The sequence below is a fragment of the Meleagris gallopavo genome, chromosome 11, assembly GCF_000146605.3.
Source record: "Meleagris gallopavo isolate NT-WF06-2002-E0010 breed Aviagen turkey brand Nicholas breeding stock chromosome 11, Turkey_5.1, whole genome shotgun sequence".
NCBI lineage: Eukaryota > Metazoa > Chordata > Aves > Galliformes > Phasianidae > Meleagris > Meleagris gallopavo.
The window spans coordinates 731177-748854 of record NC_015021.2 but is presented as its reverse complement, the minus strand read 5'-3'; the positions used below and the strand labels follow the sequence as shown (position 1 = coordinate 748854).

General features: G+C 42.5%; 1 protein-coding gene across 1 annotated transcript in view; it reads left to right on the top strand.

Moving 5' to 3' along the window:
* YEATS2 (YEATS domain containing 2) overlaps window positions 1-17678 on the top strand; it is a 44681-nt gene that overhangs the window by 20280 nt on the left and 6723 nt on the right. Inside the window, 14 exon segments of the mRNA XM_031555092.1 lie at window positions 360-467; window positions 1565-1738; window positions 2933-3191; window positions 3968-4129; window positions 5656-5768; window positions 6957-7112; window positions 7794-7967; window positions 9681-9879; window positions 12190-12321; window positions 12555-12653; window positions 13625-13736; window positions 14666-14739; window positions 15500-15579; window positions 16480-16681. Coding sequence (XP_031410952.1) covers window positions 360-467; window positions 1565-1738; window positions 2933-3191; window positions 3968-4129; window positions 5656-5768; window positions 6957-7112; window positions 7794-7967; window positions 9681-9879; window positions 12190-12321; window positions 12555-12653; window positions 13625-13736; window positions 14666-14739; window positions 15500-15579; window positions 16480-16681 — 2044 coding nt within the window.

Sequence of the window (17678 nt, the reverse complement as noted above, 5' to 3'; positions counted from 1 at the left end):
ATTAGATGCCCACTCAGACTTTGACTTGAGCGTATGCCAGCCTGCCTCAGTGTTACAGGTCAGAAATGCTTTGTCTAGGAAGCTGGTAGGGTACCTGTCTGTTTCTTTCATTTGTGTATGATGTGGTAAGAAACAGTTACTACTGTTGGAGGTGTAAATTGACAATTTGCTTCATATGTTGTGTTAAGTATGTTACATTCCTGTTCCTTAAGTGTTGCTTGATTTTTGGAAATGGTTTATTTGTACGGGTAATTCGGAATTGCCCAAATTGTCCATGCCACCCACTGTTAGTAATTTCTTCTTTTATTGCTTTTGTTGGACATTTCACCAATTTTTGTGCCACATCTTCCTATTTGCAGCAGGAGGATTCCCTGTTTGCCACCATGCCACCTCTTTGTCCCATTGGGAGTCATTCCAAGGTGCAAAGCCCCAAATCAGTCACTGGAGGACTTGGAGCTTTTACAAAGGTATTCCTCTTGGCATCTGTGCCTGGACAAGGAGCCTAGTTTTACCATTTCATGCTGACGTGTGCCACAAACTGTGTAACTTCCAGTGCATGTAGAGCTTACTGGAGCCAGTGTGTCTGGCTGCCGAGAGCTCTCTAGCCCCTCTCTAAAGATGAATCTTAATTTCTTTTCCTGTGGCTCCGCTGTTCCTGTGATCTTTCCTTTCATTATCTCTTTCATCCTTTCTTGTTCTCCTTTGAGTCACTGTCCTATTGAAGCTGCTATTTTTAAAGGCTTTATTTGGTGAGATACAATATAAGTAAACAGTAGTACATCTATCTACTCTTACGTTTTGTAACAGTTTCTTACAAAATGCTGTGGTGATTTCTGAGTGTCAGATGTTGCCATTTGTGAGTAAGTTTCCTTAGAAGTTACCATCTTAAATTTGTTCCCAGTAATACTGGATGATCAAACTGAAAGGTGAAAGAGTGTTTCCTTCCAGTTACAGAACCCACAGCAATCTGGTGGGGGAAAAAAACACCTGCCAACCCAACAGCCTTTCTTAAGTTGCTGATCTTGATGATTAGATTTATGGCTTGTCCCAGATAAAATCATAACGTCTTGAAATGTTACACACAAGAGAATAATCTATATCTGGTTACGATATCTACAGCTATAATATCAATTATGATTTTGCAAGGTGGAAAAAAAGGACATTTGGAGCAGGGAGGTGCTTAAGTATTTGAAACCTTACAGTATTCTGTCTTCTTTCTAAGATGCAGGATACCATTAGTAGGACTAGTAGTTATAATGCTACTAGAAATGTCTGTGATTCTTTAATTTCTGTGAGCATCTTTCAAAGTGGGAACGCTGGCTTAAGTACAGGCCCCCTCACATGCTTGTGTGTTGGGAGTAGCCCTCACAATAGGCTTGGGGGATGAGTTAGGGTTCACCTGGTGCTGTGTGAGAGCCATGTCTGAGTTGCTGACTGTTGTGTGCCTGTTCCTGCAGGCAGGCTGTTCCAGAAATGATTCCCGGTGACTTGGTGACTTAGTTGTTTGCTTTTTGCTCTTTGTTTGGTTTTTGTTTTGTGTCAACTTTATTATGTTACTTAAAAGGTGATAATAAAACAGGAGCCAGGAGAGCTGCCCCAGCAACCCCAGGTGTCAGCAGCAGGGCCGACCACGCAGACCTCTGTGCAGCAGTATGTCACAGTAAAAGGAAGCCACATGTTGGCCTTGTCACCGCAGAAGCCAGCTGTGAGCACGAGTGAGGGGACAGCACAGTCCAAGGTATGAGGCACTTGGGCATCTTTGGCTGTCAGCCTTCTGTCTTGCCTTGTAACACCTCGTGTTTCTCTTGTGGCCATAGGGTTGGTTGTGCCTTAGGCACAGGCAGCAGCACTCTGGGTAGCTAGTTTCCCACGCGCAGAGATAGCTCATATGTGCTTACCTCTTGCCCTTGTGAAGGGAGCAACGTACACAGACACTACTGCATTTCATTGCTTACAGAAAACATTTCCTACTCCTCTCTAGCCCTTTGCAGCAGTGAGGAGGAGGCTTGTTTTGAACTGGATCCTGACAACCCAGAAAGTTGGCTGCCGTTATCAGCTTTTGCTGAAGCTCATCCAGGTCTCTCCATAAAAGGAAGTAAATTCTTTCCTTGGACAGCAGGCCTGCAGACAAAAAAAAAAACCAAAACAAAGAACAAAAAAAAAAACAAAAAACAACACAACAAGACAAACAAACAGGGAGTAGGGGTGAAGGCTGGTCCACAGCTAGCATAAGGTTTAAGTGGTGCTACGCAAGTGGTTACAGAACTGATTTGATAGGGATGATACAACTTCTTGGGAGGCATAGTAAATGTGCACTGACAAGATGACAGGCATGTCAGAATTTCTCTCCTTTCTTGCCTGTTTCCATTGTGGAGATTGTGAAATTGTGTGCTGACCACAATGGACTGCATATGGAGGGTTGAATTTTTCGTAAGAAAGTACATATTTGCATTGTGCTTTTTACTGCCTTATTTGCCTGTTGGAGCAGGTATGCAAACTCTGTGTTTGCCTGTGGATATATTTCAACACAGAAAATTAAAGCGCTCTGCAGATTCTAATTTGAGGCCATGGTTTGCCCAGGGAGTCTGTTCCCATGAACGAGTTGAAATTAAATCTCTGGATTTCCACTAAGGCAAGCTTTATCCTTAGTTGGAATTAATCCATTGCTTGTATATCAGAGAAAAATAAAGTCGCCCTTTGATTTGAACGTATTTAATCTTTTGTGGGTACTTGAAATCCTGGCTGTGTTTAATAGCTTATTGCTCTTTACCTGGGGTTGGCCTCTTGCCAGCCCAGTTTTGTTTCAGGATAAAGAACCTTATACACAAGTAGACCTATACAGATTATCCTGAAATACTTAGAGGTGAAGGCAGCGTACCAGTTAGAACTTGAGTGGTTGAATGGCACATCATGCAGTACTTCTTTGTTGCAGGTTGTTGGTGTTCCAGTTGGTTCTGCTTTACAGTCAACAGTGAAGCAGGCAGTGGCTATCAGCGGTGGCCAGATACTTGTGGCAAAGTCTGGTTCTTCAGTGGCAAAGGCTGTTGGTCCAAAACAGGTTGTGACTCAAGGTGTAGCCAAAGCCATTGTGAGTGGAGGTGGAGGAACAATTGTAGCTCAGCCTGTGCAGGCTATAACAAAGGCGCAAGTTACTTCCACAGGTGCTCAGAAAAGTACATCACAAGGATCAGGTAGGGTAATTTTGCACCTTGTTAATGGCTCGCTGGGGTTCTGTAATGATTCCTTCACATCTAAAATAATTGTGTGATGGAAAAACTTGAATAGAAAAATCTGTAGTGTGGTAAATGTTAACTCGTTATCTGCAAGAGGGGAAGAATGCACAAGTACATTACAGTATGCTCTCTTTAAGGAGGAGAGTACTTGTTTCTGTGAGACCTGCAGTTACATGGGCAGTGGGTGTTTGGGGTGCCCTGGGATGTGGAGATCAGCAGGATGTGCTGGGGAATGGGCTAGAGACCTGATGAACTTTCACAAAGCCAGATCTTGTACTCCTGTTCTGCCCACCACTGCGGTCCTTAGACGCTCAGGGGGCCCCAGCCAACAAAAGCCCAACTGTTCTTACTACATCTCCCATCTTGCTCAGTGCCTGCAGTTAAGGGAATTTGGGCAGAAGCATCCAGCCTGGTTCTGCAAGCAGCTGGCTTTAGCTGCATGTTAGCTCAGACTGGACTGTTTGAAATGTGCTGTGTGGCCTGTAAACTTAAGCCTGCAGATTCCACCACTGTATTTCTTTGGCCTGTGACCTGCAGAGGTTTCACTTATTCTTTTTTTTCCTAGACCTATTCAAAGTGTCTGCATCACTGGTGGATTTTATCTGCTGTTACAGCAGCTAAACATGGTTTATTGAAGGCTAGATACGTGCGACTTCCAGTGCTTTCATTCTGTGCAGATTTTAATGCATGCTGGCCTCTTCAAGGAGTAATTTTGTTTTATTCCTTCTTTCTAGTGATGGCTACACTGCAGTTACCAGCCACCAACCTGGCAAACTTGGCAAACTTACCACCGGGCACCAAACTGTACCTCACCACCAACAGCAAGAATCCTTCTGGCAAAGGAAAACTGCTTCTCATACCCCAGGGAGCCATACTGCGAGCCACAAATAATGCTAGTTAGTCTTGCAGGGAAATCTAATGAGTTAAATAATGTAATCACCACATAATTAATGTTTGCTGTTCTTGCTATAACGCGTCCTCATTCTGTGAAAGCAGTAACAGAAGGAGGTTTCTTTGTTCACAACAACACAGAACATGGAGCTTGTTAGGCCCGGATTGTCAAAAGTGCCTTCTGTTTTAGATGGTACTGCTTTACATGTAGAGCTCCCAATATCTGTCTTTCTGTGCTGAAAGTAGTGCAGATTTTCTCTGAGCTCACAAAGAACGATTGTCTTTCACTCTAGTTTGATATACAGGGAGAGATGCCTGCATTTTTATAATGTTGAACTGATGCTGGTTTGAATGCAGTTTTGAAAGCTATTAGTAAGTAATGGAACGAGACCCTGGAAAACAAGAAACATAAACTAGAAGGACAAGATAACTATATCTGGAATAAGAGAAAGAAATAGATTTCAATATTGATAAAAGGTTTGATTTCAAGCTATTGACACCAGCAGAAATAATTTGTTGTTAATAGAGTGAAAGCAAGTTTGGTTCAGAACAAGTTTCATGCTTGCAAGTATTGTGAAATACCTGGAGAACAGCGTTGCTAAAATTGTCCTGAGGGCTGATACTTTTTTTTTTTTTTAATAGTGTGCTGTTGCTATAGGAAATGTTTTATGAGTCTTCTCTAGAATGCTCATCTTTGAGGCTGGGGTAGATGGACTGGGTGCCAAGTGTTTGCTTGCAAGTCTCCATCTCTGATGTGAGAGATAATCAGCTTATTATGTACGAAGGTAAACACCAGCAGCATAGTCACAGAGTGTCACTGAAAACATGGGTACTGTTGATGGTATTCTGGGCTGTAGAACTCATGATGGGAGCCTCTTTGCTTAAGATCTAGATGGCAGTCCAATCTTGACAAGTAAACGCTCTCTCAAGCCTTGAGGAAGAGCAAATAGTTGTGATTTATGACAGAGCCATAGTGTTTTTCAACCTTTGTTTCCTAATGGGAGACTACAACATGTCTGTGTCCACTCTCTCCCTCCTGGAGGCAGAGCAATATCAAAATGTTGTGATTCACCACCAGTTAGAGTCCATGATCCAATACTCTGTGGTAACAAAACTGCATTGGAACAGCAAGCAAAAGTAAAATTAAGAAGCTGATGGGATTTATTGTGTTTTCAGGGCTTTTGCTGTAGATTCAGTACCTGCAAAAGACTGACAGAAACATGTATATCTGTTGTACAGCATTTTCTTTGATAGAAATTTTACAACAGCCCTGAATGAGCTTTCTATGTCCTCATTCTCCCCATGTCTCCCTTTATTCATTGCATTTGCTGAGCTTTCAGAGAGCACAGCAGCACATCTGAACTGTGCTGTACTGAGCAATTATGGCATTTATTTCTGTGTATATTCAGCTATATAACATGCTGCAGCAAGCATCTTGCAGGCTGTTTTCAGGTACTTGTATGTACAGGAGTACTTCAGCAACTGACATTGTCTGGTTGCAGAAGAGCAAAGCCTTCTGTTCTGGTTGCAGGTCTCCAATCTGGTGGTTCTACAAATAGTGGAGGAGGAGGAACCCAAAGTACAAGCAGTAACTTGTCACAGCACCTCACCTATACATCCTACATCCTGAAGCAGACACCCCAGGTCAGTGACACAAGCGCTCTAGCTGGAGCAGATGGACATTTCAGGCTGCTCTCTAGCAAGCCGTGCTGTTTTCTCCTCTGTCAGCACAAGTTACTATTGCTACTTGTGCACCTCTGCCCCTTGCCTCCCATTACAGAGTAGCACCCCTCATTGTTCGGCTCCTTACAGACTGAGAAAGTAGCATGGAAGGGTTTTTCATGGCAAGCAGTGGGTGGTGTTGAGAGAAGAATAAAGAGCCTCTGGTGGAGCAAGGGAGGGGGAGCAAAGGTCTCCAAAATAACAGAGGTGACTTGACAAAGATAATATAGAAGAGATATCTTAAGTGGTAGGTTGTGTAGGAGCTGTAGGAAAGCTGTGCAGACAGGAGAATGAAGGAGTTGTTTGAGAGAAACAGCAAGGGTGAGAAAGGAAGAGACGTGACTAAAGAGAAGATCACATGAAGGGATCTGTGCATGACAGCGAGTGAATGAAGGCTTTGAAGAGGAGCAACTAAATAATAATGTAAAACAGGAAAGGAGGCAAGGCCTCAGATTGTTAGGAGCGTGTGCCTCCAGTTCTAGCTGTGATTTCTGCATGCTGAGTTCTGAATGTGTATTGCCTATGGCAGAAGTAAATACATTTTGAAGTGAAAAGATAGCACTGTTTTGATTTCTGCTTTTTGCCTAACCCAACAGTAGTCTTTCTGATCTTGCAAGTTAAGTAGTATTTGTCACAAAGAATAAACCTGAAGAGCATGAAGTGTGTTAAATTATGGTGCTGTGTAGCTGCCTCTGAGGATAGCTTTTTCACCCTTACCCTTTTCATCAGAAGGTGTTCTGCACTGGGAAGGCTATGCCCAGGTCTGGTTGCGGAATCCTCCATTGCAATTAACAGTGCAGCAGAAAAAATGCTTTGTGGCAATGGAGTGTTTCCTGTCTTTGGAGGTGGAAACTCTCTTTCAGACCTCATGCAAAGATACCAGGATGCCAAACTTCTTTAATTCCAAGTATTTGTGTAGAGAGAGAATGTCAATTAACTTCTGCTTCAAGTAGTATTTTTGCATCACAGAGCAGTTGCAGATGTTGCTGTTCTGCTTAAGCTGCAGGCTTGTAGGTGTACTGACAGTCTGTATTGACACTCCTAACTTGTCCTGTATTGACTCTTAACTGTGGTTTCCAAGTGCTGAATTGTGCCTTATTTCTGGAGCAGGGCACGTTTCTGGTTGGTCAGCCTTCACCTCAGAGTTCTGGGAAGCAGCTCACTCCAGCATCGGTTGTTCAGGGCAATGTAGGACTTGGAGCATCTTCAACGCAAGGACAAGCATTAAAAGTGATAACTGGACAGAAAACTGCTTTATTTACACAGGTAACCTGCAAATGATGTGTTTTTCTTGCCATACAGCATTTTGTTGGCTAAAGGGTAGGAATCACAATTGCACAATATGGGAGCTTTATCCCTTTGGTTCTTCTCTGTACAGTTACGATGGTGGCTGTGGTACAAAAGCATATGAAGTATATATGAAGATGTTCTTGTAAGTAAAGATGTTAGACCAGGCTTTGTCAGCTTTGTAGGTGTTCTCAAAGTGGGTCATGTCTGAGCTTAGGTTGCTAGCTTGTAAACATGCTCTAGGATTTTGTAATGGTAGGGTATTAGAGGAGTGAATATGGGCAGATGCAAAAATGTGCTTAAATATTTGAATCTAGGAATGAGTCCTCTGCTTAATCTCTTAGATGTATTTTACCTTGGTCATTTTCAGATTCCTCGAAGGCCCTTTTTTAAAAAAAGTCCTCAATCTCACCAGGAGTGCCCGAGATTGACCATCCAACACTCAAAAGCAGTAGTCACATTTTGTTTGTTATTTTTTTCAAGACAACAGTTTGATAAAGATGAATCTGAATTTAGTAATTTTGTTGCAGTTATTCTTGTTGCAGAAAAGTATAAGAAGATGTTTTCCAGTAATATAAATGCCATTTGTTTGAAAAACAAAGAAAACCCAACAGAAACAGTGTTGCAGCTTTTTACCTTGTGCTGAACTTCTTTCCAAAGGCTACAGCCAGCGGACAGACATCACTGATGAAAATATCAGACGGGTCTCTGAAGTCAGTGTCTGCCTCATCCCAGCTCTCCAAACCTGGCACCACGGTGCTGAGGGTATCAGGCGGTGTTATCACCACAGCTGCTGCTCCTGCTGTGGCCCTTCCCACAAATGGGGTGGCCCAGGTGAGATACAGTATTGCCAGTGTGCTGTAATACAGCATCTGCACCTCTTAGTTTATGTGTATTCTTCTTTCCAGCACTGTTGGTTGATCTGCCTTATAATTGTGTTCCGGTGCAGAATGCGGAAACTCTGTTGCTGTTCAACTGCTTGCTGTTCTGCCTAAAATACCTGTAAAGGAAGAAGAATAGCTTAAAGCTTGTGCTGTTTTTAATGCTGCTAAAGTTCTTTTAGGCAGGAAATGCTTTATCTGAAACACCTTTTGCAATAATACAGATTTTTGGCCCTTTAAGCTCCGAATCTGTCCCTGACAGGAGAATGTAAAATGCACATCTGCCTCCAAGTAGGGCAGTGAAAGCAAGCAGTAATTTGACTGTAGGCCACTACTCTGAGATCAGACTTCTCACAGTGCTTAAAGCCCAGCCTGTCATGAACACACTTCACAGTGGCCAAGGTTCACTGTCCTTTTGGTTCTGACTGCATTCAGGGGATGTTGCTCCTCTCTGCCTTGGGAAGTTATACAGTCCAGAAGGAACAGAGATGCTCTGTCCTGGAGTGAGGTTGAAAGTAAAACATCTGTGTTCCTAGGGTGAGTGGGGATACAACCATTCGGTGCAGGTTGCCCACCTGGATGGGAGATGGAGTTCATGAGGTGGAGAGGAGACAGGATAGAGGAAAGTGTAGTTCACAAGAAGGGTTTCCCAGAAACTTCCTGCTTCTCCTGTGTGGGGAGCAAAGATTCACTAAGCTGCCGGTTGAGACCATGGTGCCTTGGAGAACTGAACCCTGGCATCTATCAGGGTTGTATTGGTTATATCAGTGTATCTCACTTTAAAGGCTGACATTGACTTTAAATGCTACTCACTGTTCTTACAGCTGTCAGTGAAGCTGCAAAGATTGGAATTTTCATCCACCTTCTTTATCTCAAGCTCCCCTCCCCTCCTGGTAGTTACAACTGTTACTGTTGTTACTACCACTGATCTGCCCACCTGTCCCTGTGTGGGTCACAGAGCAGCCAGGATACCAGGATCTGCCTGAGGACTGGATTCTGAGTGTCCAACAGCCTTTCCAGCTCTGGTGAGCAGATGTGGAAAGTCTCACATCTGTCTAACCAAAACAATAACACTCCGTGTGTCAGCCATACTCATTTAGATGAATTTTGTTAACTGAAGAGCAGAAGAGCTATAGTCTCTGTGAAGTTAAGGTGTTTTACTCGCCAGTAAATGGCAAAAACCATGGCAGTGCGTAATGTGCAAATTATCTTAAAGATCAATGTTATTCCTGTTCAAACTTCTTTCAGTGAGAGGAAGTATATAGAGGATTTAGGCAGTGTTTGACATTGTAACAAAAACGTGACTTCCTGTGTGAGTCAGTGGAGACACCTGCATTAACAGGTTAGCTCCATTTCTCTCCTGGACTTTTGAGCAGTGGGGAAATATTCCTGGGCCAGATTGCTCATCTGGAGGTTTACCTGCTTGCTGGTAAGGGGGCTGGCTCCAGGTACCATCAAAGCAGTTCTGGGGTGCACGACATAATGTTATTTGTTCCTATTCTACACTTACCATCATTGTGTATAGACTTTTGGATAGGTGCTTGTGAATTTGTTTCTTAATGGTGAAGGCTTTTGCCTTTGCTATTTCTAGATATTCCTTCTTCTTGCTTATTGTTGAATCATCTATGAGATGAGAAGGAACATTACTGCTTTCTTCCTTATGCAGCAAATAGATAATGCAGGTTCCAGTTCATCATCTTCTGGAGCTCCTGCAGCAAAGACATCTGGACAGCAACACCAAGTCTGTATAAACCAGACCCAGTCTGCTTCATCAGTAGCGAGCAAAGCTGCTACTTCTGCTGTTGTAAGTGTTGCTTCTCTGGTGACTGCATCAACGCCTGTGACTGGAAAAGCTGCAGTATCAGGTATTAAGCTCCATTTGTGCCTTGCCTTTATAAAATTAGAATTGAGTATAAGTTCTTTGGGTGTCTACAGTGTAAAAAGAAGTATGTAGAGGCATCTGCATTTGTGAATGGGTGAAACTAGAGCCACACTTTCTAAGCTGTATCTTGTCTTAGCCAAAGAGTTGGCATCCTAATAAAGTGCACTGACTGCATCTGATGCAAATAGCAGTGCAAGATGCCCATCAGTATTGGAGGCAAATTTTAGCTTTCATTCCAAATACTCTGTAGGTGGTGCCTTTCATGTGTTCAAGAATACAGTGTACCATGATGTTGAAACTGTCAGGTTATCAGAGATGCTGCAGTCTCAATTCAAGTTGTGAAAGTGAACCTCCACTGAAGCTGAAGGAGCTGCTTAAGCAGATCTTGGCTCTGAGGCTTTGCATCCATTCTGTTTGGGTTGGAAAGGAGAGAGTTTTTGATTAAGAGGGGAAGTGAATATTTTAAAGTAAAAAAAAAATCAGTTGAGTCCAATGAGGTAGATCTGAGCTGGAATGTGTCAAATTAATAAAGATGAGGCAATAAAGACGGACTGCCTGTATGTAGGGTGTTGTTTTCCTTTAGTTTTATTGTCTTGCAGTATCTTCTGCATTATGGAGAGCAAATATAGCAGGTTTAATTTGATCATCATGAGTTAAAATCAGAACATTTTATTTTACCTTCTGATTTACCTCCTGGAGTGTTCCTTCGAAGTTGCTTCTTACTGAAGGAGAAGAGTAGGAAAAATAGAAATAATAGAAAAAAGGGAGAGGCCCTTCACGTCACTTACTATGTGACAGTGTCTTTAAAACAGCCCTTCTCATTTCCTTTGTACACAGACTTCCAAAGTCATCCTTCTTTCATCACTCTGTGTTTTCCAAAGCTTGGGAATAAATAACGGAAGCTGCAATTCTGCAACAAGCAGTTGAACATTTTCCTTTTTCCAAACAAAGTAGAAAGGCTTTTTGTTGGAAATGTGCCATTTTAAATAGCTTTCAGATTAAGGCTGCTGTATAGGTCCAAGAGTGTATCATCTGGATTCCCATCTGTCAGAGGTAGAAGAAAAGGTTTTGCCAAAATGCGTAGCATTATAGATTTCATTCTAAAAACATAGGCTTGTATTTAAGTGAGTCTTACGTTGGACTGTAATGTGTAAAACTGAATTGGCAGTGCTAGGTTAACCCAGTGTTCAATGTCTCAACTATGTGTCTTTCAAAACCAAGGGATGTCTTCACCGTCCCTTGCACGTCTGCTAACTGGAATGCAGTTACACTTCTTAAGCAATAGTGAGATATTAAAAGGGGAATAGAAACTTTCTTGAAGCAATTTATGAGTATAAATTACTACTGTGAAATATGGTGTTCACAAATGTCTAAAATAGCAGCCTGTTAAATGCCCATAATCTGAATAGAAGTTTGTTTAATCAGAACGTTAAATAAAATTGTACAGAAAATAGCTAGTTTACTAGTGGAAATGATGGATTTAGGCCCATACACAATATTAGTGTGGAGGAGAGAGCTAGGGAGCAGGAGCTGAGTGCTCTTCACTCGTTGCCCTATGGCACAGTCTGGAGCTGTGCTGGTTTCCACCAAGGTGATGGGATGCTGTTGATACCAGAATGTCCTGCCTGTTGTTTTAGCCCTGGCTAAAATCAGTGCTTTGTTCACTCCTCCCCTTGATATGCTTCATAGCTTGGTCAGCCATCCGTACAGATGTACTCAGTGCCCGTAGCAAAGACACGGGACACTCAGTTCAGGTATCTTCTTCATCAGGCCCTCTGCAGAGGCTTGGGTTCATCATTTCATGGAAGTGTGGTTGGTTGTGCTCCACTACCTGCAGCTGAACTGCAGAGGTGTGTGTGGCACTGGCAAAGCACAGCAAGGGGCTGAGTACAGCAGAGCTGTTGGTCGCTGGCTCACCGGGCACTTGAGCACAAGGAAAGGAGAGGAGAGCTGCAAGTCATGCTCAACTAATTTTGTCTTGTTCTGATAAGAGTGTTCAGCTCTGTGCTGAGCCTGCTTCGTTCGAAAAGTTTGTGTTACATCAGCATTTGTTTAAGATTCATTCAATAATGAGGAAACTGCCTTCACAAATATCGGTGCTGTGCAGCATATAAGGCAACCCAGCACTTCAGCAATCATCCATGTCAGCAGAAATTTGTCAGGCAGACAGTTCACTGAACTGTGGCTTATTAATTGAGTGCCATCCTAGTTCAGGCAGAAAGGGAGAGAAATAACTGGAGATAAGCAAAATGGTGTGTTTTATTTAACATTTTGTCTTCCATTCTTCTTACAGGGTTGCTAAAAATCCACTCAAATCAGTCTAGTCCACAGCAGGCTGTTCTGACAGTTCCCAGCCAGCTTAAACAGCTCGGTGTTAACACAGCTTCTGGAGGTGTTCAGACAATACTCATGCCTATGAACAAAGGTAAAGGGCAGAGGAGGATGACAGATGGTGTTTGAAAATCCCCTTTGACACAGAGTAGCTCTTGGTCACTGTTGGCCAAAGTGGTCCGAGGTTACAGATAGAAGAAAACAAGCAAGGAGGCTCATCCCTAAAATTTGCATTGCAAATATTTTGTTGATTCTCAGTATGGTTTTTTGTCAGAGCTTCCTTTTTTTCTTCCTTTATTGTCCTAACTGTTTCCTGTTCCTCTCCAGTGATACAGTCACTTTCTACCAGCAAAGTTTCAGCTGTGACAGCTGTCACATCAGCAAGTATGGCTGTCTCTAGTCCCTCTGTGGCATCCATCACTAAAGGTAACACAGAGTTTCTCAGTAAGATAAGCAGTGGAAATGTTCACTGCTGCTTTGTGTGGGAGGCCTGGCTCTGAAAGCAGACCCTGTGACTGTGGTTTCTTGTATTTCTGTTGTTAGCAGGGTTTAAATGAAGTGTAAAATGGCATCTGGGGGCTGGGAAATTAACAGTTACTTCCTCCTTGACAAAACCCATAAATACATGGAGGAAAGATGATGATGTTCTGTAAGGCTACTGTGAGTGCAGTAAACATTCATTCTTTCAATCTGTCACTGCAGAAATGCACTGAGCAAACACGTTCTTTATTCTGAGGACAGCAGTGACTGTGATAGTGACTGTGCTCAAACTTACTGGAGAATGTAAACAGCAGTGCTATTTCTGCCTCGTGCCAATGCATTAGGCTGAGTGGACAGTCACATCCACACACCTGCACAACGTTCCAGCATTACGCATTGCCAGAGCTGAAAGTTCTCTTATTGCAGAACTGTTGTGTGTCCCATCCCAGGTGAATACCAGGCTGTCTGGCTGTTCTGAGCTGAACATCTCTCTTCTGCTGCTCCTGAGTTCTGTTGTAGATGTGAGAAAATTCACTGGTGCCACTTGAAAGTGCCACTTCTTGCTATAACCATTAGCAGATTTCTGTCAGCTACTTGCTTACCGGAAGACTGGCATACATCTGTAAGCAGTTCAGTCAGTCGTGTGCAAAACATCAATGACTTATTGTGCACATGCATGTATTCTAAAAGGGATGAGATATGAAAATGTTGAGATTTGGAGGGGGAGCTGGTCCTGCTGTGGTGGTTTTCTGTTAGCACAGCTGAAGGGTATATATTCTTCATGTGTAGCAAGTAGAATGCAAACAAGAAATGATGTTACTTAATGTAAGACATCTGGTATTATTGAGTCTCGCTCAACACATTTATTAAGCTGATGGCTGCTTTTGTCTTCTGAAACATGTTCTGTTTCTTTAAAGTTAAGATGGAGCCTGATTCAACGGGACAAAACTGTACTTCTGTGGGTACTCAGGAAGGGCAAGCAGCAGTGAAAACAGAAGAGAATTCAGAACTTGGGAACTACATTATCAAGTAATTGTTTGTCTGCATGGATTTCTGATCTTAGAAATTCCAGGGGAGATGGAGGTGTCCCTAGGAATTCATGCAGCATTGTTAGAAGCTTGACACTGACGTGAAATCTTCTGTCACGTGTGCTGTTTTATCGGTACTAATCCTGTTGGCCAGCATTTGTTTCAGAGAGTTGAAACAATTTCTTTGTTAGTGGATTTGTATTCAGGGCTTCTGGAAAGGGAAAAAAAATACAATTAAAGATTTGCCGTTCTTATGGGGTTTGCTAAATCTCAAGCTGCTAAAACCTCTTTTATCATCCCCTGCTTATACAATTCCCATTGCTGTTCTGTGCTCTTACCGAGGTCAAACTGTGCCCGGTAAAATGCAGATTAACAAGGGAGCAGCTGAAATAAGTAGAACGGTCTCTCTTCTTGCTGCTCTAGTCTTGATAAGGTCATATATTTCTGTAATTACCCAGTATGCCAGCTGCCTTGGTTCAGAATTGGAATTAGATAAATATAATGGGACTATTTTGTTTCACTGATGAAATCCAATGCTGTATTCGTGGAAGTACTCCTGAGTGGTCTTTCAGTACAAAGCAGAATCCCATGCACTATCCCACATTCCTCATGGGACAGCTTGTACTAACAATAAGCTGCTGCTTATCCCTCAAAATACTGTTGCATCTTACGAGATGCAGGGATTTCTTCCAAGCCTGCCCAAAAAAGGCTGTCTTAAGTTTCTTCAGCTTGACAAATGAAGCTGCAGGTGTGGATGCTTAAGAAAGAGGAAGGGCTGCTTGGAATACCCTCTTCGAACATAAGTTTACCCTCACGTTAGTACTGTTCAATGCCTTGGGACCATGGACTTGCAGTGATTTTGGAACATTTTGCGTATGTTTCATTACTTCCAACAGCGTTCTTCATTGTGATTCTCTTTATCCCTTGCAGCATAGAATATTTGGAGAACACCCAGCAGCTTTTAACAGCCATAGTGAAGAAGGTTCCATTAATTGCTGAAAAAAGTAAGTGGTGGATGAGAAGGCTTTGCTTTTTATTTTCAGAGTTTTTTTTTATTGCCAGGGTTTCAGAAATACTTTCAAATGTGGCAACAGCTCAAAATTCAACACTGGAATTTATTTATTTTATGTTTTTTCTTTGTTTTAACAGAAGGTGGTAGCTTACACTGAAACATTCAATGTTTATAACTGTATTCCTCTTCCTCACATACGTAACTGAAAAGCTCCTTCTTTCCTGGTAATTAATGCACTTTGAACAGTGTTCCTGGACCCCAGGTATGCAGACTCTCTCAAGATGAGTGCAGACAGCAAAGTAGAAGCAGGCAGTGCAATGTGGCTTTCATTACAGGGGATTTGAGCCCCATCCTTTTCTGTTTGCCATGAAGTGTTTTAAATGTTTTGTGTTTATTGTAAATTGTTGGCCAATAGATGTCTGTGTATTTTCCAGTGGAACACAGAGTCTGACCAATAAGACAGACTTACAGGTCTATACTGTTACATCTTGGGGGGAGTGGAGAAGAAGCTTAACCACATATAGCATAGCCACAGATATCTGTGTATCCTGACCAGAATTATGCTGTTTCTACATCCAGAGAACTGTGTGTGCTGCACACATCTGTGCTGGTCTCAGAGCAGCATTTGTAAGTTAGTCCTTGGTCCTGAAGCAGAGTCATGCTCCTTCTTGCCACTAAACAGCATCGAAAGTAGAACTTACTTTACTGAACTTAGTAAAACCTAATTCTGTTTTTGGTTTTGTGTTTTCTAGGTGAAGATGTAAGCTCTTATTGTGCCGGTTCAGTGGAACAGTATTACAGCTGGAATATTGGGAAGAGGAGGGCAGCCGAGGTAATCCTCTTCTCTGTTGTTTTGTAAGCAGTCATTAGTGAAACAAGAGGGATTTCTGAGTTACAGAACCTTCCTTACTGCTGGCTGCCCTTGTTTTCTGAAGCAATTTGTTGCGTTTGAAGTGGATGCACTCCTTACTGATCTTTGGGTAGTGCTCCAGTTTGTTGTTCAGAGCCTTCCTCAGGCAGAAGGGACTCTGAAGGTTATCTTCCAGTTAATTCAAAGTTAGATGTTTCTGAAATATTTTAAAAAACATAATTTTTGCAAATTTGCATGTATTGCTACTTTATCCTCATCATTCCTTCGTGGCACGTTATGGGCATGGGAGTTTTCGCCATGTAATTTGTCCACTTTTTTGTGAGACTGTGGCTGCTTTCCATCAGAAGAGAATCTGAGAATACTAGTACTGAAATGCTTTGTCACAAATTGTTCAACAGCAATAGATAGTTAATCTGGATCCGTCTGTATTCTGGCTGTTTCCTCCTGTTTTGTAGTAGTTTTATCCTTTTGCTGTGGACCTACAAGGAAGGTGGTAAAACTGGTAAGATCATGTGCTGTAGCAAACGTAAGTCAACAAAGTTAAACCAAAATTTTGGGAAGCATTGTTTGCTCTAGTGGATTGCTTTCATTATGCATCTTAAAATGTTATTTAGGAGAGGAGACAATTCAAGTCAAGGCAAGTATGTCTGGGCCCCCGTAAATGTATGTCACTCTTCCTTGTTTAGGTTGGATGAGGAAGAGTTTCAGTGACCTGCCCAGAACTGGCAAAGATTAGGATAGTCTCTTGCATTTGCTTTTGGTCTTTCTTTGTCACCCTTACTTTCGAGAAAATCATGTTTCAGGTCATAATCCAGCCATAAACGTTTCAGCTAGTATAAGTTTCCCCTTGGTTTGTCACAGTGGCAACGAGCAATGACTGTGAGAAAGATTCTGCAGGAAATCATAGAGAAGCACCCCAGGTTTCACAGCATTACACCCCTGAAGACAAAGCACGTGGTGCAGTGGTGTCGATGCCATGGCTACACTCCTCCTGACCCTGAGACCTTGCGAAACGATGAGGACTCCATTGAAGATGTGCTGACACAGATAGACAGCGAGCCAGGTGAGCATGCAGGCACAGAGAACTCCTTTTTGCCACAGGCACTGTTGGTGAAATCGGCCCAAGAATGGGTGTGCTCACCTACAGGCTGCCTTTTCAGGAGAAGAGATTTCTTACTTTGAGTTTGATTTGTTTTGTTGTTGTTGTTTTTGTTTTGTGTTTTTGGCTTTTTTTTTTTAAATTCACTCTGGAATAACATAAATTGGAGGTTGAAATGGCAAGCAAGTGTGTAAGTGAAGCTGTCCCTTCTGCCTACCAAACCTTATGTTCTGTAGAACCTCTTCTGGATTTCACTGTGTTTGGGTGCCCTTTGAGACCCAGTGTGCAGAAAAACATTAAGAGAGATAATTCCAGACCTGCAGTGTAATCATTTGCATGTTATTGGCAAGTGGCCTCTGTTCAAAGACTTGCTGTGCAAACTGTGTATTAGCTTCAGGTACAAAAGATTGTCTGACAGCAGCAGTGTGAAGCACAGGTGGGGGTTAGTCTAACTCCAGAAGTGTGGTGAATTGGCCTGTGTGAAGCTTCACATGGTGCTACTGCAGCCTGTATAGCTCTACAGGTATAGCACTAGAGTTCTGGGATCTCAGTACTCAGCTGTAGTCTGTGTTAAGCATACATCTGTGGTTTCGGCCATTCTCTCAGTGAAGCTTCCTTGTTTCACCTGTAATCCCTTTCTCAAAGCTCAGTGTTCTTAACCTTCTGTAATTTCATTGGGAATCTGTCTTCTAAATTATCTTCAAACAAAAATGCATATATATGACTGTACTTGTCACAGTGTAAAAAGTGATGTAGTGCTGTGTGGTGCCTACACTGTACAAATCCAGGTCTCTGAGCAGGTTGAGGAGCATCAGGCTGTCTGGACAGCTGTCAGAAAGCTTCTTTGAGAATGCTTCAGGGGTTGTCTTGTTAGAAGTGCAGCCTTCTTGATTGGTGTGGGGCAGATGAGAGGGAGCACCGAGAGCGTAATGAGGGCGTAATGAGAAAGTTCTCAATGGCA